Source organism: Prinia subflava, chromosome Z (assembly GCF_021018805.1).
Source record: "Prinia subflava isolate CZ2003 ecotype Zambia chromosome Z, Cam_Psub_1.2, whole genome shotgun sequence".
Taxonomy (NCBI): Eukaryota; Metazoa; Chordata; class Aves; order Passeriformes; family Cisticolidae; genus Prinia; species Prinia subflava.
In genome coordinates, this window is record NC_086283.1 from 170,805 (window position 1) to 191,656 (window position 20,852).

At 35.6% G+C, this 20,852-nt stretch overlaps 1 protein-coding gene across 1 annotated transcript in view; it reads left to right on the forward strand.

Moving 5' to 3' along the window:
- Window positions 1-20,852, forward strand: part of FSTL5 (follistatin like 5) — a gene marked incomplete at its 5' end in the record, with an annotated part of 198,631 nt that overhangs the window by 143,323 nt on the left and 34,456 nt on the right. The window contains 2 exons of the mRNA XM_063422000.1: window positions 13,268-13,386; window positions 19,834-19,983. Of these exons, the coding sequence (XP_063278070.1) occupies window positions 13,268-13,386; window positions 19,834-19,983 (269 nt within the window). The remainder of the gene's footprint in view (window positions 1-13,267; window positions 13,387-19,833; window positions 19,984-20,852) is intronic.

The following is a 20,852-nucleotide window of genomic DNA, read 5'->3' on the forward strand; positions in this document are numbered from 1 at the left end:
ATTCTATGCAAGTGTTGTCTGTCTCTTGTCTGGGTCATATACCCCAGTCTAATTAGCCTACAGCTACTTGAGTTTTTAAGTGTCAGGAGGTGGGGCAACTACTAGGAGCAGATATAGTGGTACTTTATGGCACTTTTAAAATTTATGATGTATTCTGAAATGTATTCAAAACTAATAGTACCAGACCACACATCTGAAACAGCTTTCAGCAGGTATTCTATGCACTGCCTTTGGACCTGGATATTTTAAATATTTTCTTGGCTGCATGTCATTTACCCTCTTTTTACTCCTTTGTAAGGTAGAAGGTATTCAGTCAGGCTCTGGTTTTGGTTATTATCCTGCTTCTGTACAAATGCAGAACAAAAATATTTATAGAAGAATATTGTCAACAGAACATTAAAAAACCCAAACTGGTTCATAGCAGCACAATTTAAACCTTGAATAGCTCTGATATGACAATGCTTTTCTTTTGCCTTTAGCTGCAATCTGTGATTTCCAGGTGTCGTGGTTGGGGGGGGGAGGTGAATTTTTCCAGGGGGATGTGGGCAGTCCAATCAGTAATCAGCTTTTCTGCTGGCACCTGGATTGGTCACTCAGAGGTTTGGACACGCCTCTGAGGACACAAAGAGTTAAAAGCAGGAGTCTGGGGGGTTCAGCCTCTTTTGGGTTCCGGTTTCAGCAGTGGAAACATCTCCTCTCCCCTGCTCAGCTCTGGGCTGAGTGGGGGAGGGGGAAGCCACGTGGCCGGGCTCAAGACAACCACGCGGTGAAACTAAAGTAAGCTGGGGCCCGGGGGGAGAAGAGAATGGACAGGACTGGAACTGAGCTGCCCCGTCCAGGATGGAGGGGTGGAAAACTGTGGAAGTGCCTTCTGTGTGTGCTCACCCCCCTCCTTCCCCCCAAACTCCGGGAGAAGTTGCTCAGCCACGTGGGGTTTGCCGAGCCTGGGAGTGCCTGAGCCTGCACCCTGCCGAGAAGAAACTGTTAACCCTTGCTTGGTAGAAAGAAACTTTTCTTAGACATTGATTCTCATGACTGGTGGTTTTCGGAGAGAGGGAAGCGGCCTGGGACCAAGATGATAAAGCATGATTGGAAGGAACTCGATGGAAGAATGAGAGGAGTAGCCTTGGAGCTGGACTTTTCTTGCATAATGTCAGCCATGGACTGAACTTGAGTCTCTTTTGAACATAAACTGCATTTTTGGGTGGATACAGCTGCCCCTTGCTTTTGCTACAGTGACTGGCACTTGAAGTGAGTAGCGAGCAGAGAAGAGAGGGGGAGGGTGAGGTGGCACCCTCTGCCCTCAGGGCAGACCTGCTCCTGGAACCCCGGCCCCTGGGTGAAAAGGGGGAGAGCTTGGCATGCAGCATCCTTAAAAAGCCCTGTATGCAGTTTTGGCCTATGAGACAGCGGTGAGAGCGCTGGACATAGGAAAAAGAGAGTGTCACCTTAGCAGACTTCTCTGGGCGGTGCCATGGGTGACATGGAAACACATAAGGGGTGGACCCGTGTTTTCTGAGGAACAGTCTGTGGTGCGAGAGAGACTCCTCTCTCCCTTGCTGAATTGAAAATTAGTTTGTTTTTGAGTGGTGATTGTTTGATCTAAAACCCAAAGGTTGGTCTGTGAAGAGTGATGGGTGGGGAGGTAGAAACTGGGAGAAGAAATGTTCTAAGAAGTTTTTATTTCTGTCTTTGTGTGTGTTTAAGAGTATTTCTGTCCTTGTTCTTATGTAATTAATAAAGGTTTGGTGGGGTTTTTTTTGTTTTCAAGATTTAAGCCTGCTCTGCTCTGTTCCTGATCACATCCCACAGGAGTTGTTAGAGAAAAAACATATATTCATGGGTGCACTAACATCTGGCCAATGCCAACCCATGACACCAGGGTTTTTGCTGCAGCAATGGTATAACGGAATGACAGACCACTGGAACTCCTTCTGCTAGCAGAAAAATGGGATTTCATCATAACCAAGTCTCCTTCTTTTCTTAAGGACTCCAATTTCTCTCTTTTTGTAAGCAGGTTCTATAATCTAGCGCCCAGCATCTCTGCAGCAACTGATAAAAGATTGCTTTTCATTTTCTAGCTTATAGTACATGCAGGTACATTTTAAGGGACTCACATCTTTTGTTAACGGATAGCTTTATCCCTCTCACTGATGGATTTACCATCATTTAAAGCATGAACACAAATGGACAACTCCACTGTAGATTTCTGTTGAATACTGCATTTGATAATCACAAACAGATTGGATTAGCCCAACTCCTAGAAGACATAGGGCAAACCAAAGTCATCATCTTGCTGTTGTTGAGACACTGTTTGGAAGCTGAAGAATTTACATATAGGACAAAGATAATTTGGCAGTGTATCTTGACAATATATTTATGAGAAAGGTGGAATAAGTAATATGATACTGCCTTTTTTGTTGATACACTGTAGAATAATAATTTCAAGGAGAGGAGGAGAGAATTACAACTTCCATCTGTGGAATTTAGTTAGTTAGTTAGATTCCATTGAAATAGTAGTAGGACCAATGGAATTGGTCCAATTTTCAATTTTTAATCAAAGTAACATTAATTGAATGTGGAATATAATACATAGATCAATAAACTAAATAAACCATTTTGTTACCTTAGAAAAACTATAACAAGGAAAACTTAAATTAATAGTGGAATATTTAATATAGATAATGGAGTAGAATATATCATTGTAATTTGATACACATATACAATATCAGATTACACTGAATATAGAATTTTTTTTTCCTAAAGAAAATCTGGCAGTGTACAAAATAGGAAAATAAAAATATTCATCACCAAAGACCAGTGAATGTTTTCAGGGGTAATTTTCAAGTACTTAATTTTTTTTCATAGCTACTAGTAAAATATTTTGAGGTTAAGTGACTTTAAAAATCCATTTTTTTGGTTTGTTTCTTGATAACTTTGATAGGTACTTTGGTTGTGCTTTAGTTTATTTTCTGTTTCAATTTAGAATAATTCTACTGTACTAGAGCCATAGATTATAAAAACTCATGCTATTCCCTTTGAAATGAAATAGTTCTGTGTTTGTTTTTTGGGGTTTTTTTTCAATATTTTAATTTCTCCTAACTATTTCCAATAAATTGAGGTACAAAGTGCAGTTCAGTCTGTGATTGATTAATACGACTTCTTAGGTGTTTCTCTAAATTTTTTTGAGACATATGTACATACGTTGGGAAGACAACTAGATAGAGAGTTATGGAAAGCTGTTAAGGCATTTCCAAGACAATTTGAAAGTACTTTATGAACTTTTAATATTTCGTAGCTTTTCTTTAGGTTGTCAACCATAGGCTCTTGTGTTTCCTAATTCACCCACTGTGACATCATCGTATACTGCAAAGTAATTTATGCTACAGTTTCTTTCACTTAGTCCCAAAATGTAGAAGAGTTCTCTACCTCGTGCACTGTATTTTAGGATTAAATTAAAAAAAAAAATACATACATAACTGTTCCATGCCATTAGGTAGCTCTGTTTCTAACTGTGCCTTTTTTAGGTAATGTCATAGTCTTATCACCCAGCAAGATTATGTGATCCGAATGCTACTGACTTGACAGGTTTATGGGCATCATAAGCAACAAGGCATCTCCACTGTCTAGAACTGGGAATAAGACCAAAAGCCTTTTGACTGTGATTTACAGCTTAAATTCTCTCCGAAAGGCTTTATGCAATTTTAATAGAATCTTCCTGTCACATCTGATACTGAATGGTACCTATTTACCTAATTTCCTCAGAGATAATTTAGGCTGGCATTTTATTTCATGGCAGAGCTAAACAAGTTTATACTTGTTGACAGCATTGTAGGCAAAGACTTTATTTCAATCTTCCAAGTAATTCATGAACCACTTTTCTTTCTCTTAGTGTACACTGGATTGAGTTAATCTGCTATGGGAAACAACTTATGCATGATTCATTATAAAGAGTTATACAAAACTTAGAAAAGTAAGGTAACACATTCATATTTGAACAAAATTAAAGTGTCAGCTGTTGACTTTTAACTGATAAATAATGGTCTAATATACATAAAGCAAATCTTTGGTTATTGTATTAACCTAAAATGAAATTGAATTGCATCTCACATAAGAACAGACTGGAATTTGCATAGAATATGTAATGACAATTATTTTAAAAATACTTGAAGCAAGCAATAGATGACTTGAAAAAAAGTGTTTGGTTCACAAATGAATTAGGTTTTATATATTTGCATTTGTATATAAACCAACCAAATCTGAATTACTTATAGAAAAAGGATAAACTTAAAAGCAGGTATGTGCATAACATTTTTCATTCCATTTGATTGTGGAATCTGAGCAAAAAGTAATTCATGTCAACCTTATCTTCTTTTTCTTATCGACTTTTAACACATTTTTTTTAATACAAAAACAATAAGTAAAAACTCATGTGATTCAGCAAAAAAGTAGTAGTTATGTTATAGATTTACCTTGTAGCATAAGGGCAGGTATTTATACATTAGAGATGTGAGAAAAGAGAGTAAGTAACATATTTACTGTCTTTATCCTGTGTTTAGTATGAATCAAAATGGTTGACAATGGTGTTGGCTATCAGTGAAGTAAGGCGACAACTTACAATCTTGAAATTACTTTTTTAATGCAATTGAAAGTACAGCAGATTATGATAGGACAATTCTGAAAAATAATGTTGAACTACGCATTTTTTCATGTGACTTTACTGTATTTTCCTCATTGTCCTATTTAGTATTACAACTACTTGTGACCTCTTGCCATCATGGAATTGAAGGCAAAGAAAGGGGCAGTGGCTTCCTATCTGATGGTGCTAGGCTTAGAACAATTGGCTGATCTGAAACTATTGATTTGTTTAAATCAACTGTTAATTTCTGATAGAAATTTGGATAAAATAATTTGAAAATATTGAATATAAAGCTTGTGTTTTGATGAGATGAAACTTGGAATTAACAGCAGTGGTTCTATGCTTATGAACAAACATTATTTGCAATTTTTCCCCACATTTTTTTATTTTGCATGTTATATAATGCCAAGAAGTGTCTTTTTGGTGGTTTCCTCTATTTTTAAAGCCATCTTAAACTGCATTTTTCTCTTGGTGCAGAAAACCATCAAATTTTTCAGGTTTTAAGGTTTTAATTGATATCCATTTTGTTTATGTCTGGATATATATATATATGTATGTATGTATATATGCATGCAGATAACTGAAAATTTGAACAGCTAATTATAATGCCAAAAGGAACTGGAAGAGCTACATTTAGTCTTTAAACTCAATGTCAGTTTTGCATACACACACACACACACTTTATTTCCAAAATGCATTGAATATTTCAAGAACAGAAAAGTAGGGAGGAGGAACACTAGTTGACATAGTTGAAATCTTTGAAATTGTCTATTGAGACAGATAAGGGAATATAATTACATTTATTACCAGTGCAGTAAGAAAGAGAAGGATACAGAATTGTTTGGAAAGTGATATTGCAGTACCATCATTCATTTAGTACTAGAAATATCATGGATTTTTGCAGTTGTTGTTTCCATCCAAAATGGATAAGAATTTACACTGCTATTAGTCTGCTGTAGAATTTCATTAATTACTAGGGCCAGAGTTTAGTGAAATATGTGCAACCTATTACCATTCTACCAACACAATGTATAACAAAGATGAAGAGCAGGCATTCAGATGTTATGTTAGCTGCTTCTAATCAAAGGCTAGGGCTGTACAGAAAACCATAAAATAGCTGTGTAAGGACCATGAAAAGTGATTTTTATGGAGCTGTAAGTATGCTTAAAAAAAAATGAAAAAGAAAGAAATTCTCTCTCAAGAAAAGTTGTATTCTCCCTTGTGGTGCATTGCTGGGGGACAAGGGAGAAGGAGGAATGATGCAGACTTCTTTTTGATGACAATATAAAAGCCCCAACAACAAATGGTGTAATAAAATAGCTGCTTTAATAATATATAATAAAAAGAGGAATATAGTCAGTAAATCTTGCAACCATTCACATCCTGGACATCGTGGATTTATGCAGCATGGGATTAATTGTGGATGGATTTCCCCCCAGCAAATGCACAGGTCCTGTCCCTGGAGAGGTTCCCACTGTCTCCCAGTGGAGGGGGGCAAAAGAGAAGATGGTATTCTATCTTGAAACCAGAACATTTTGCTGAGATATATCAGTAATTCTGTATTTTTACATTGTGAAATTTACAAATATTTGAGTGTAATAGTACACTCTTACTCTTAATAGTACACCTAGTATAAAGTGTGTCTGAGAATGTTAATTTTTGCTTAACCGAAAAGGAAGGCAAACAATATGTTGCTCAGCATACTTTATATCTATATATCCTGGGCTTGTTCCAGCATTGAACTCTCTATCTCAAGGCTTGACATCTTTCCTGAACAGAAGTTACAGGTCTGATTAAAAAAAAAAAAAAAAAAAAAAAAAAGTAGTGAGATTTCTTGATCTGTTAGGTGAGATGGTGGCTGTTTATGATATTATATTGCATCCTTAAATTATATCTCAATTTTCTTCTAGCTGGTTTGCTAATTTTAAAATTAATATGTGAGGCTTTTAAAGTACTTTTATTATCCTTTTTTCTTGAGCAAAGCTCAGAATCATGCATATCATTTTGCATTAACACAAATTAATGACTTCTGTACTTAGCATCTTAAATCATTTTATTTGAACCTGTGCAGTTCCACATAGTTGTAATTACTTTTTATTTTCTTTCCTGTGTCACCCCTAGAAAAACACTGATAAACTGTAGAAAATTATGGCTGAATTTATGGGACCTCAAGTGCTATGTTATTACATGTTTATTTCCTCACAATGTGAAGAGAAAAGTAATTTTAAAGGAAATCCTCCAGATTGCCCTGGGGAAATTGATTTCCTTTATTACATAAGAAAGGCTGTGTACACAGGCAAATACAGCATTGTGATCTGCATCTGGAGCCCCTGTCTGGGCATGTGGATAAATTTTAAAGTTCCAGAACCCATTTGGAGCTGAGTCTGCTGAATGACATAAAGGACAAAAGATGGGCTTCTACAGAGATATCAGCAAGAAAAAGAAGGTTAAGGGTGAATGTGGGCCTACTGAGTGGGATGGGGAAAGGGCTATATCCTATCCTGGTAGGATAGGCAAAGGATATGGAAGGGGACAAGTTGTACTGAAGGTTCCTTCACATCAGTCTTTTCTGGCAAAACTGCTCCTAGGAACCTGACACCAGTGGGAAAGTTTGGGAAGGAAGTCATCCTCTGGCAAGGAAGCTTTCTTTATCTGTGGTGTTTAGGATCTGATTGAGACCATTTCAATGACGTGGACTTTCACTGTGAAAGGGCCTGTATGCACCCAAAAGCACTGGGCAAACGGGCCCGTGGCATTGTGAAGCAACTCTTGACAATCTGTGAAGGATCGTGGTGATTACAGAGGTTCCTGCAGAGACTGTAAGAAAGCCAATGTTGCTTTTCAAGGGCACGAAATAGAATCCAAGATATGATAGATACATCAGCCCCACACTGATTTCTGGAACAGAGATGGAACATTTCACCCTGGAAATATTTTCCAGAACTAGAAGGTGTTTAGGAGCAGTCATCATGGATTTACAGGGGAAAAAACTCCAGGTTAGCCTGACAGCCTTCTTCAGTGAGGTGACTGACAGGGTGGCTTGGCAGGGTAGATGTAGGGGATGTCGTTTAGGATGTCCTTAGAAATGTTTTGGACACCCTCAAAGACAAACCATGAAGTTCAGGCTAGATGCATAGATAGGAGGGTGAATCCAAAACTGGCTGCATTACCAGACCCAAAGGCCTACATCATATCCGAGGGCTGGTTTTTTTTTTTCCCTCTCCTATCTGTTGAAGTACAAAAGATATTTGGGAAAATTGTAGTAGCCAGTAGCCAGAAATATTCCATATTTTCTGGAATGATAGTTCCTACTTTCACTCTCAATCTTCAGCTGTCAGCAGTTAAGAAACTTCTGTATACCAACATAGTTTTTATAATATGTCTTTCATTGCTTTTTCCAGACTTTTTTTTTTAAGTATACTAAGGTTTTTAGATTTTGTAACACTGTGTTTCAGTGAACTTCCCAATTTCATTACGTGTATGTGTAATCCATGTGTTTTCTGTGTTGTATTCCTTTCCTTTAAGGAGTTAGGGTTTTTTTTTTAATTTCTTACGTTCATAACTTTGCAGTATGTGTTGGTTTTCAGTGATGGTGTTTTAAAAATTCTATTCTGTTGCATGCTGAGTTATAAATACTTAAAATCTGCAAGACTATATTTGCTTTCTCTTTTTTTTTTTATTCTGCAAACAGAAAGGGCAATATTAGGATAATATAATTTCATTGGTCTCAAAGGTCTAAAATCCAATTGTAAACAAGATGACCAAATAAAATTTATGTTTTCAGGGGAAAAAATCAATGTTAGCATTTAGTTGGTTATCATGCCATCTTATACTTGCAGTCTTGGTCTTCCAAAGAGAATGGCAAACATTATACAACATGACAATTTTGGTAGCATGGTTGCACTACAGCCATACAGAAAAATATATGTGTATATATTAATTTTGCATATCTCTCAGAACTATGTTCTGAAATCAGTCTCCTCAAAGTCCAGGGTTTAAAGGAAATCACAAATTTTGCACCACCTGTCATTAGTATATATCCCTTATGCGCATGAAAACTGCACATGCTTTTTGTAATGGATTATAAAACACATTGTTGATAAGGGATAATGGAGTTAGGTTGGAGGGATTTAGTGGGAATGATGGGGTTTACCATATCCCAAATAACTTCTATGGCCAATCACAATTTTGTCACATGACACAGAGAACTATTGTTAATTTACTGTTTCCATTGGTTTACCTGTAGGAGTATTTTAGTGAATCAGAGGTTAAATTATTTCAGAATTGATGTATCACTCCTTGTTTTCCCTTGTTCATTTGTATTTTCTGTTCTTTCTTTCTCTTACATGCTGCAGTTGCAAACATATTGTGGCGAGAGCAAGGTACTAACGGGGACTACTCGTGTTCATATTTTCTGTAGTATGATGAAATGCTCATCTGTTGTTTCTTCTGAGTGTGTGTGTATATCTATGTTTGTTCATACTCTACAGTTACAGTAATTACCTACCCCTTTGCAACACTGAGGAATTTGACTTAAATCAAAGTGGAAATGAATCCTATCAATGTTCTTACTTTGTTCTTTACTTACAATACTTTTGTAAACTGCTTTTCCTTTTTGGGACAGAGAAAGAAATAAGCTGTTCACAATTTTTAGACAATTGTTCAAAGATACAGAACAAGAAGCTCAGATTTAAAATGTAGACCTTTAGTTTTTGATTGTTGGCATGATAAAATTTCCAACCAGTGAGCCTGTATGCTGTTGAGATAGATTTTCTTGTATGAATCACTTTTATTTGACAAAATTATAATTTTAAACAATTTAAAATTGAAATACTTGTTTCTTAAAAAAAACAACCATTTTATCCTTATACTTAGAAAGATTTGTAAATAAATATTGGGGCAGGGCATGGATGTTTGTGATGAACTGAAAACAAAGACACAATCATGTGTTATTAATGTAAAAATAATGTAAATTTTATTTTACAAGCAAAAGATAGGTATTAATTTTTATATATATGGCATAATCTCAATAATTATCCTCATATTCCAGAAAAATACCATAATGTAAGAGTTGTCATGAGTTCGCATTCTGTTGCTCTAAGTAGCCTGTGCTTCATCTAAAGTTCAAATTTCGAAATTAATACATTTGAGGATTAAGAAATTGTTCCAATTATTTCCATTGAAAGATGGATAATACAAGATAAGAAGTGAGTCAGACTTTGCTGTGAATTCATACTAGAAATATGTATTTCTGTAGAGTTTTTAATTTTTTTAAATTAATTTAAAGATTTAAAAATCTGATATTTCATTTGCCTGCGTGTAGTATGCCTAACTTTGGCATTCTCCGTGTATTTATAAATACCAACTAGTTTTATTTTTTTTATTCCTGTTTTACCAGTTGCTCAGCTGGTACAACCATTTCTATGATTGTAGTAGAGCTCAGCTCTGATTGCCCTGCTCTATTGGCCTTGCAGAGTACAAATGATGTGTTTAGAGTTTCATACAATTCCACTGTTCATGATTAAACTGATACGCAACAAGATTGTGCCAAATTCTCAAAAGTATGCCATTCTCATCTCTTGTTGGGAAACTATCAAAAAGTTTATCTCAAAACTGAAAACATGATTAGTATCCCCTTGGTTTTTTAGATTATTATCTTTTCAAGTCAATTTGTTGATTTTATTAGAGTGCACTTTGGAAAATTTAATATCTGTGACAAAAAAGACCAATTAAAAATAATAGTTTACCAAAGTGCTTATGGTAAAGACATTCAGATTTCTCTGTGACTAATGTGAAACTAAGCAAAAAGCAATTGGTAGTAGCAGATTTTGTGTCTCTTAGAGCAGATATTTTCAATCTCTCCTGCATTTCTCCTTGGCCAATTCTTGTGTTTCCAACAAATACTGTTACTGATTAGAACACTGGAAACATTTTACAAGAGAGCAATACCCTGAAGATGCCACTAAACATCACCACCAACTTCTCTGGGCCATACATTCTCTGCTGTTTTCTGTTATGAAAGTATTCACAGACAGGAAGGGAAGGATGGGCGATTAGTAGGTCAGTCAGGATCATGAAACCATACATAGGCCTTAGTGCATGGAGATATTTCTATGTGAAGTGCACAAAATAGATGCTTATGGCAGCCACTTGCATGAGAAAACCTGAAAGGATTTTGAAGGTACATTTGTATTACAGTAATAATACAATCTATAAATAAATATAAATCTATTCATATATATGCAAAAGAACCCCAACCACCACCATTTTTAAAAAAATCGGTGATAGCCAGTTTTAAAGATCAATTTAGTCTAAATAAACCAAATCTATTTATCTATTTCTTCTGGCACTGCATTAAAAATATGCAGGATTGTATTTAGTGGGGGGAGGGTTGCAAAATTCAATCTTCAAAGGAATAGCTCCTGTAGTTCTGAAAAACTGGCTTGCCATGACTTGAGGTGATTGGATATTTATGCAGATTAGATATTTGTACAGGTATCTGTAGCCACTCACTCAAATGAAGAGTTTTGGGTCATAGTAAGTTGGTAAGAGGAATGAATTAATTGGATCCAAAGGTGAAGGTTTGTTTAATGAACTGCCATCCTTAACTTGGTATTGAAATGGAAGAAGGAAATTTCATACTGTATGTCCTTCACTGTTTTTGTAGAACAGTTTGGTTAACATTATTATCCAGACTTTGGAAATAAAACCTTAAAACTTTGGGCTGTTTATTAGACGTAAAGAATATCTGTACGTCGGAAATCTTGCTTTGGAGTATTGGCACCAGAGGGGGAGGTTTTAAGAACCTGATTATCAAATGTCTGGGTCATCTGGGGCTGTCGTCTGAGCTACCTCCTCACATTCTGGTATTGCTTATCCTAATAACTATAATATACTTCAGCCAATGAGAGGAGGGAGAAGGGAAAACCCTGTTTTGTCCCCAGCCGCGTTCACATATTCATCCCCAAGGCGCAATGTGCCAGTTGCTCAGCTATAGATCTCTACACTGTGTGCACTGGTACAGGCAGCCCAACATCAGTCAGGCTTACCTGCAAATTTCAGCTGCTCTCATGTGATACAATGTCAGCACTCTCTAAAGAGGGACCTACATGCTTATGTAGGCATGTCTTATATAGGCTGTGTGGTTTATCTGCCAAGGCATACAAAAAAGTGCCCACTGGCCAGAGTGGGCACATTGCCCTGAGTACACCCTGAATAGACATGACTGGGGAGCTTTCCATGAACCTAAGCCTGCTTCTGTGTAGCATCAAATGCAGCATAGACAAATTTCTCTCCCACTTTATGCTAGCCTATTAACAGATAGAGTCAGTATAAAGTGAGGAAAATCTTGCTTGGAGACTGCCTCTCCTTTCTTTATGGGAAAATTTGGAAATGGGAAACGATTCCACAAGATTCCTCAAAGTTAATGGAACATGTTTGTTCTGAGCATAGCCCAACAACTTTCTATGTATTACAACCTTTAAACAAGTGTATTAGCTATGGGAGTCTTAAAGAGGACTGGAAAATTTTATGTGTGTGTGTACATAAATACATAAATATATACATACATACATACACAAACATGCATTCTCCCTACTTCCTCTTGATGTTCTCATTATTTTATTTTGCATTAAGACCTGTTCTCTTTCTATTAACATCGATTTTCCCTCAGAATTGAGGATAAGCAGAATTTCAGATTCAAATTTCTTTTTCATGACTTTCACTCCTCTGTGTTCCTATACCAAGTGTTGTTATGTCCAGAGAAAACTTAGGTCCGGTGCCCGGGATACATGCACATTTTTACCATTGTAGCCAACAGTTTAGTTGTCAGAATGGTTATAGTTATGATTTTATGAGAACTACAGTTCTTTTCAAAGAATTTTATGAATATGAACTGATAATTTATTATAGCATCCACATAGCAAATCAACAACTGTTGTCTTAGTTGGCACACAGAAGGCTAATGAGACTATGCTTTTCTGTGGTAATGACCATGATCACAGATATTGTGAGACTTTATGCTACAGATCTGGTTCCCACCTTCTCCACAAAACTTAGCATCATGCCTTTCAGCAACATTGTGGAAGAAGGATTGAATAGTTCTGGAAACACCTATGGCCCTTCAACATTAGAATCAATATCTGCCCAATTCTTTCTACTAAAGTACAAGAGAGAATATTTCCTTTTCGGACTGAAATATCAAGTAAGGGTTTATAACAAGGACTCAGGTCTTCCCTTTCAATGTTATGCAGAAATTCTGTTAAGTCCTTCATCCCTAAGCAAAAGAAAAAACCATATACATAGAGAATTTATATTCATTTGATTTCAGTGTTGCAGACTTCACAAGATCACTTTTATTGCAGCAGGTGTCAAAACTGTGTATTTCTAGATCTGTATTCATAAAGACACTGTCTTGCCAATGGAGAAAACTATGTAAAATTCTGAATAATGCAAGAGTTTTGTTTCAGTTTTACAACAAAAGATCCCATAGGTTTAGCTGTATCACCGTTATACACATTAACAAACTGTTCTCATACCAAACTGTGATTAGGTTTTTAGTTCAAGACAAGGATTTTCTTTTTTGTCATTATTTAATTTTATACATTTCAATGTGTTTTTGTCTCTAAGGTCTGGGAATTGGGAACATGTTTTATGTTTTTTATGAAGATGGCATCAAAGTAATACAACCAGTGGAATGTGAATTTCAGAGGCATATTAAGCCTAGTGAAAAACTCCTCGGTTTTCAGGCAAGTTGTTTTTAAAAATCTATTTGTAGTGTTTACTTAATTATAATTTTCTTTACATAAGAATTTATTATTACTACTTCAGTGTTTTTGGCTTGATAAGTTCAGCCATGTCTTCTGAATTAATAAATAGCTTATAATGGTGATCTCAAAATTTCTTGTATTTTTGTCTATTAAATTCAAGCTTTCAGTCCCTCTTTTCAGTTGAATATTCTGTGAATACTTTTGCAAACCTTTTTTTCCTTGGTTGTCTTTCTCTTTTCCCAGTCGTTTAACAGCTATCTATTTCTGGATTTGTTGTTGGTTTTTTTTAGTCCCCATCAGCTCGCCACCTCCAACCCACCAGTTGAGTTCATCTTAGTGAATCAGGGTTTGATTCTCTCTGTTAAATATAGAATCTTTTGGGGGACGGGGAGGTGTTAATGGTTTCTTTTTCTCCACTGGATGTTTGTCTGTATTAAACTCTCAGCTATCATGAGGCAAATCCCTATCCTGGTAAAAGTTAGTGGAGATGATTGATGCTTCGGTTCCAATTTAAAATTCATACAAGTAGTTTCAATAACTTTCCTGTTAACATATTTATAGCTGATTTCTCCAAATTCTGAGAATTTATGGTATAGTTTCCCTGAGTAGGATGCATAAAAACACTGGTGTATTCTCCACTTTCATTTATTCTTGTGATGTTTTCCCTTTACTGCTAATCAAATTGGTAGCTGACATGATGCATGTTCCCACAGGAACACTTAGTACTAGTCACTACGTTAAGACTTTCTCTATATGATATATCAGCTATCAAAAATAGTAACTTTTTCTCATTTAGGTTTGAATGAGTGACCTTGAAATACGTGCTAGCATAAATTCAGCACTGAGCTGAACACATTGGTTTGTTTGGGGTTTTTTTGTCTAATGCCTCAGTGACAGCTAGAGCTAGTGTTAGAGCTGTCTCAATGGAATTTGCTTCTTCAGTTATCACTATTGATGTCAAAGACTGCTCTACTCAGCAACAAGACTTACTTTAGTGTGAGTAATTATGCTTTGAACAGTTAATCATACCTTGATTTGTGCTATTTAAGTGAAATTAGGTTGACACAGCCAAAAATAAGCCCAAAAGCTTTTTATTTATGGCTTTTTAAAGAGCTGATTATTTAAGATGTCTGATAAAATTTTATTGGTCTAAAGTGCAGCCCAGATTTTAAGGGTATTTTTACTGAAATGTGGCAGTGATCAGGATGAATAACTAAAATTTGTTCCTTTTTGGAACCTTTCAAACCTGGAGTAGCATAATAACTATATCCTCTTGAGTGGGGAGAGGAGGAAAGAAAAAAAAGTCTAGAAAATTAGGCTACTTGATAACTTTAATTTTGAAGGCGTATTAGGAACTTTTTTTTTTAATTTCTTCTTCTCCTTTGAGGTATATCATATATTCCTCAAGCCTCTTTGGAAAGTCTGTTTCCTCTGAATAAAAATAATAAAAAACCCAGTTCTGTCCCAGGATCAGAGTTTTATCAAGTTCAGCATGTGATTGCTTAGTGGTAACAGCTCATGTCATAAATTGCTGGTTAGTAATTATCTTTGCCTCTGTCATATATTTTTAGTAATCAGAGATCTTGGTAAGTATACCAAGTATATTTTGAGGTAGCTTTACATAGCCTTTCTCGTAAAGTCATTCCGTGACTTAACTATTAACATATTAATAATAAAGGAAATACATGCTTGCTTAAACCTCTCCCATTTTTTTACACTTCCCTGAATTCAAGTGATAAGTAAAACTACAGAAGGGTTGTTTATTGCCAAACAGTTGCTAAAGCATAGGAACACTTCTAAATTCATCAGTACAGTTTGAACAATAGAAAATGTCTGCATATTACACATGACACTCCTGTGCTCCTCCACAGGTTTCCTGTTTGTCTGTCAACAAACTTGAACAGAGCTTCTGTAAAAGAAGGAGCTCAGGTGTTTTCACATAGCATTGCACAGTATTGTGAACGACATTGCAGTACTTGTACATATTTAGGTATGCTAATTTTTCTAAAGGTAAATATATTTCCTCAGTTGCTATATACTTGAGAACCCTTACCTAAATATTTAATTGCCTCTTATGCAACTGAGTGTCAATACAGCGAAACACTTTGGTGTATATCTAACATGGGAATCAACTAGACTCACAGTGTTTAAAGTGAAGCGAAGGATTTAATGCTTTACTGGATCCTCATGGATCACAGAAATTGTAAAGACTGCCTTCCTCTCCTTCCCAGAATCTCCTAAGTTACTTGAATTTTGTAATGCCAAGTGTAAGTAGAAATTTATTGGATCTGGTAGTGAAAATTCTAGATGTATAGGGACAGAAATAAACTGATTTCTATTTTCTGATATAGGCTGTTGCTTAGTTGGACCAGCTTTGACAGCTGTTTGTTTAACCTGTTGTCAAATAGATTCTTAACCATGGTTCAAGTAGAGTCTTTTACCTGTTAAAGAATCTCATAACTGTGAAGGGCTTGGGACATTTTCGTTACTGACATTTGGTGTCTATTTATCCTCTGCAAATTATTATTATCCAAAGACTTAAATTCTAATTTTTATGCAAAACTGGTTTTATTTTCCATTCACAATGAATCCCAATTAGAATAATTATTTCCAGAGACTAGGAAAAAAGCAATTAAAACAGATGTCTTTTTGAGACTAACAAAAAAATCGTTTTGGCTCCAACATAAAACTGATTTTCTGTTTATTACAAGAAGTAGCACATAATGGCCACATTTCAGTGAAATATGCCTTCTCACACTTGAATGTATGCTAGAGGTCAGAGCAAAATACTTCATTTCAAATTTATTAATGTGACTACGTGGCAGACCAAAATTTCCTCAGAAAATTAGATTGAAACATACTTTGTAGTCCACAGAAACTGCCTTGGTTTACACTCTTACAGCACAGAAAATGTAGCAAATACTAACCCTTGTTAATAAAAAAAAAGCTTTAAAAAAGTACAGTCTTATTTTTAGTAAAGAATGTCAAGAAGACTATGATTTAGTGTAGAAGTGGTGATACATAAATTCATGTCTGTAAAACATGCACTGTTGCAACCTGTTGGTATCATCTTACTTTTAGGCAGCCATGCCATAGATAGACATTTCATTACACTGCCTAAAGAGTTTGACTCACATCCTGTTAAAACACTGAAGACTCTTGCAGTAAGTATAAGTTAATAAACAGAGAATTTGCACATATTAATCTGCAAGTACATGTTTCCCCTTGAGATTTTCTTGCCCCAGACCATCTTAGAGAAAAACATTCTCTAAGGATTTATTTTCCTCCATCTGCTGACTTGTTATAGAGCAAGTCACTTTTTGATTAAAAAGTCTGGGAGGAATACAACAATGAAGTAAATTAATGTTTTATCAGATGTTAACTTTTTTTTTTTTTTTTTTTTTTTTTTTTTTTTTTTTTTTTTTTGAGAGAGAATAAATTAGGAAAAAGTAAATTGCTCACATTTTAATTAGAAGAAAAAATGGTGGGTTTATGCTTATATTTTAGGGAGAAATTATTTTAACCAATTACCCAACCACTGGGGAAATTATTATGGAGGCTCAGAATAACTGCCTATAGTTTAAAAGAAATCCAAACTTTCTAATCAGATAAGTGTTTTATTTTAAAAAGCAAGATATCAGTTCTGTTGAAACAGCATCAGATAAATGTAGATTTGAATAACTATAGAAACAACCACATAAACTGGTTTATACTGGGAAAACCACTCAGTTCTGGATATGAGAATTTTGATGCATAATTTTCACCATTACATTGGAAAAAAAAAGGGGATTTGCCTTTATGTTTTCATGCTTTTTGGGTAACGTGAGAATTGGCATTGCATTATATGACAACCTGAAAAGTATTTTAGAACCCTTGAAGTACGTTTGTATATGTAGATATATATATGTATGGTTGAGTATATATATATTTATAAGACTATATTTGTACTAGTCTTATGGTGAAAAAAGCTTTAAAAATACACTTCAGAGTATTTTAGAGTCGGATTCAGAAGAAATTATATGGTGGTAGCTCATCTCTGGATGTAGTTATAAGTGCTTAAGTTATTTTGCTATTCTGCTGTACATCTCATAAGGGGAGGTGGTATCAGAAAAAACATTTACACTAATCTGTATGATGCCATGTGAGAAAAAGATTCCTGCAGCAGTCAGAGTTATTTATGAATAATATATTGAATATGTCCTTGTAGAATTCAGTCCCAGAAACTCATGTAAATGAATGTGAGTCCCTGAGAGAGGATTGAAAATAATGTCTCTGTGTAGATTTGTTATGAACATTTATGAACAATTCATTGTTTGAAGGTGCTCTCTGTGAGGAATAAAGAGGATGGTGTAGAACAATCTAGATGTAGTTGCCTGTTTAGATTAAACATGAAACTAAGACAAGGTATATTTAGAATAAATATAAAAAATAATGAGATCAGAGAAACAACCTTCCACTTGAAGTGACAATTACCCAGAAGGCAAATGACAATAGATCACTGATATGATGATTGCACATCATATTAAAGACATACTTGCATATGTTGACTTTATGCAACAAGTGGCAGTGAAAGCATTTAACTACTTTTAAGAATGACAGTCACATTTTTCCAATGTCTGTCATTCCTTAACTTCTCCCTTTGATCTTCATGGCTTTTTGTCAGCACAAACTAAATCTTAATTTTTACTTATTTCTAAGTTCTGTTCAGGTTCCTGATCATGTGCTATCACACAGTACCTGAGTCTAGTAATCTTTCCTTATCATACGATTTCTGAAAGACTTTTTGCTTTGTTGAGTTTAAGAGCCATGTAAAAGCAAGCAATGTCTTTCAATCTTCTGCTAACAAACTCCCTTTTTTAAAGCTGGTAATTGATTTATTTCTTCTTCTGACATATGAAGATTGAGTGTATTTTTTGAAATTGTAGAGGCACAGCAGGCAAAGAATGTTGATGATACAGAAAAGTAAGTGTTGAAATGCATCATCTGCTTGAAGAGTATTGCTTGGTGCCAGAGATGATGTTCTGCCACGTGTTTCCTGTGCCTTTTAAAAGGCATTTGATGCTTAGAAACAGAATTTTTGTTTAGGAGCTCATCATCTTTTGCTGCTCATTCTGCATTGAGTCATTATCTGCTGACATATCGTAATTATTTTCACACCGGCCAGTTATGATGTATCAGGCAGAGCATTCTAAATTAGGAATAAGCAGCAGATAAGTGCCAAAAAGACATAATACTTATGATTTGGTAAAATTGTCCCTTGTGATGCAAAGAATTAAAAATAAGAGGCAAAGGAAGAAAAGGTCAGGAAAACAAAAACATTTGATACATCCTGTACTCTTCCAAGCAGAGTGTTTTTCAGGTCCATATTTTCAAATAATTATCATGTCAATTATAGGAAAGAAATCATGCTATTTAATAAATGGAGTTTCCACATATAGTAATATTTTTGACCAAGTAACTTTTAATTTTGATAAACCCAAGCTTTTTCTGGGAGAAAATATTCACAAATAGGTAGTTTAACACATGATGATAGGTTATATATTTCTACAAATTAGGAATAGGGAGCATGTATACTACAGATAACTATTTTGATGAGAATGTATGGTTATATGTATTGTGAAATATCAGTTCACTGAAGTGAACAGATTTTTTTTTTTTCTGATTCGTCCTTTTACAGGGATGGAAGGGCAGAGGGGGCAGGAATGGTAGTAAGGAAACGTTTGGTATTTATTTGGTTTAGCACTAGTAAGATAGGCCATGAGAACTTCTCATGGCAGGAGTAGCCAAACTTCTTAAACTTTAGAGCAAACTATCAGTACTCCAAGTACCAAAACAGCTGATCTCTCTGACTGCTGCTTTGCCCCTAAGCCATGTGACAATTTGCACCACACCACCTCCTCTTTCTCTTCATTTGTACATTATCATCTCCCCAGTTAGGTATTTTCCTGGCTTACTGCTGTGTTCCTAGCTGCAGGGTAAGCCATGCCTGCACTGCCTCCCTTTGCAGGGCATGGTGATGGTGCTCGGGTGGGAGCTGCCAGCTTCTGCAGTAACAAGGCATCGTGTGCCTGGTTTGTTTTCTGGTTTTAGGGTCTCCTGCCCCTTCCTTACTTTATTTCTACCTGTATGATTGTTTCAATTTGGTTTCTTTCTCACGTCAACAGTAGTAACTTCTTGAATTTCTAGAAGACATCCCAAAATTTGGTGTATAAATTATTTTATAGTGCTTGTGAGTTGTGGTGCTTACAGACACAGTTGGGCTAACTTGAGTTTATGTCCTAGTGTCAGCTGTTCTTTTTCCTTCCCTACATTTTCTGAGGTTTTATTGTACAGTTAAAAAAGAAGAAAATTAGTATAATTTGTCTTTCTATTACATTGTTGATTATTTTGATTCTTACTCTGTTACTTTTTTCTGTTGAATTATAGGATGAAGTTTGTCCCAAAGCAGATGGTGATCCTGTTCAGCGGTGTGTTTGGGCAACTGCTGTTAATGTAAAAGACAAGTTCATATATGTGACTCAGCCCACACTTGACAGAGTTCTCATTGTTGATGTACAGTCTCAGAAAGTTGTACAGGTATTTATTTCTCATTTTAAAGTTACTATTTAATTTAGACAAAATAATTTAAGACTTTCCTACATATTTCAGAAACAGAAATACAGTTAACTTGAGACTAAATACATTATTTGGAAAAAAGTTCACCTACTTTCAGCATTTAGCAGCAGTTTTTGTTTAGTAACTGTTCTTCTCAATAGGGAATTGTAAGGAAGATAACATGAGAATAGCTCCTATAGATATTATTCAAGTAGTTGAGGAAATGAGTTCTTTAGGAAGTTTCTGACTTCCACTTTAAAATGAGAATTGGCTAAAATAGAGTCTTAGGACAAGAATGTGTCTATCAGTTTTGACAGAAAGGTCAGGTTTGGCTACAGAAGGTGGAGGAATGTTACTCTGTATGCTTTTAGACAGAAAAATTATGGAAACAGTAAAAATAAACACCACTCTTAGCCAAGACTGGAGACTTTGAATTCAGACTTCTTCTCTACTCCTCTTTCTTGGTCTCTGGGATGCTGGAGATGCTCTGCTTAGTGAAAATAATTCACTGAGTAAAAGAGAGAAATCAATGCTATGCCACAGCCATTAATACAGTCCTAGAGTTTGAGTTAAACCAGATGTGGTGTGTTGACCTTGACTGGGGGCCAGATACCCACCAAAGCCACTCTATCACTCCTCTCCCCGACTGGATGGGGAAAGAAAGGTTTGTGGCTTGAGATAAGGGAAGGGAAAGATCACTCACCAATGACCGTCACAGGCAAAACAGACTTGACTTTGATAATAAATTCAGCTCATTTCCCTACCAAAATGTAAGTGGGATAATGGATGATATAATAAATCCTAAACATTTGTCCCCCAAGTGCTCCCTCTTTCCTGGGCCTCCTCCCCCA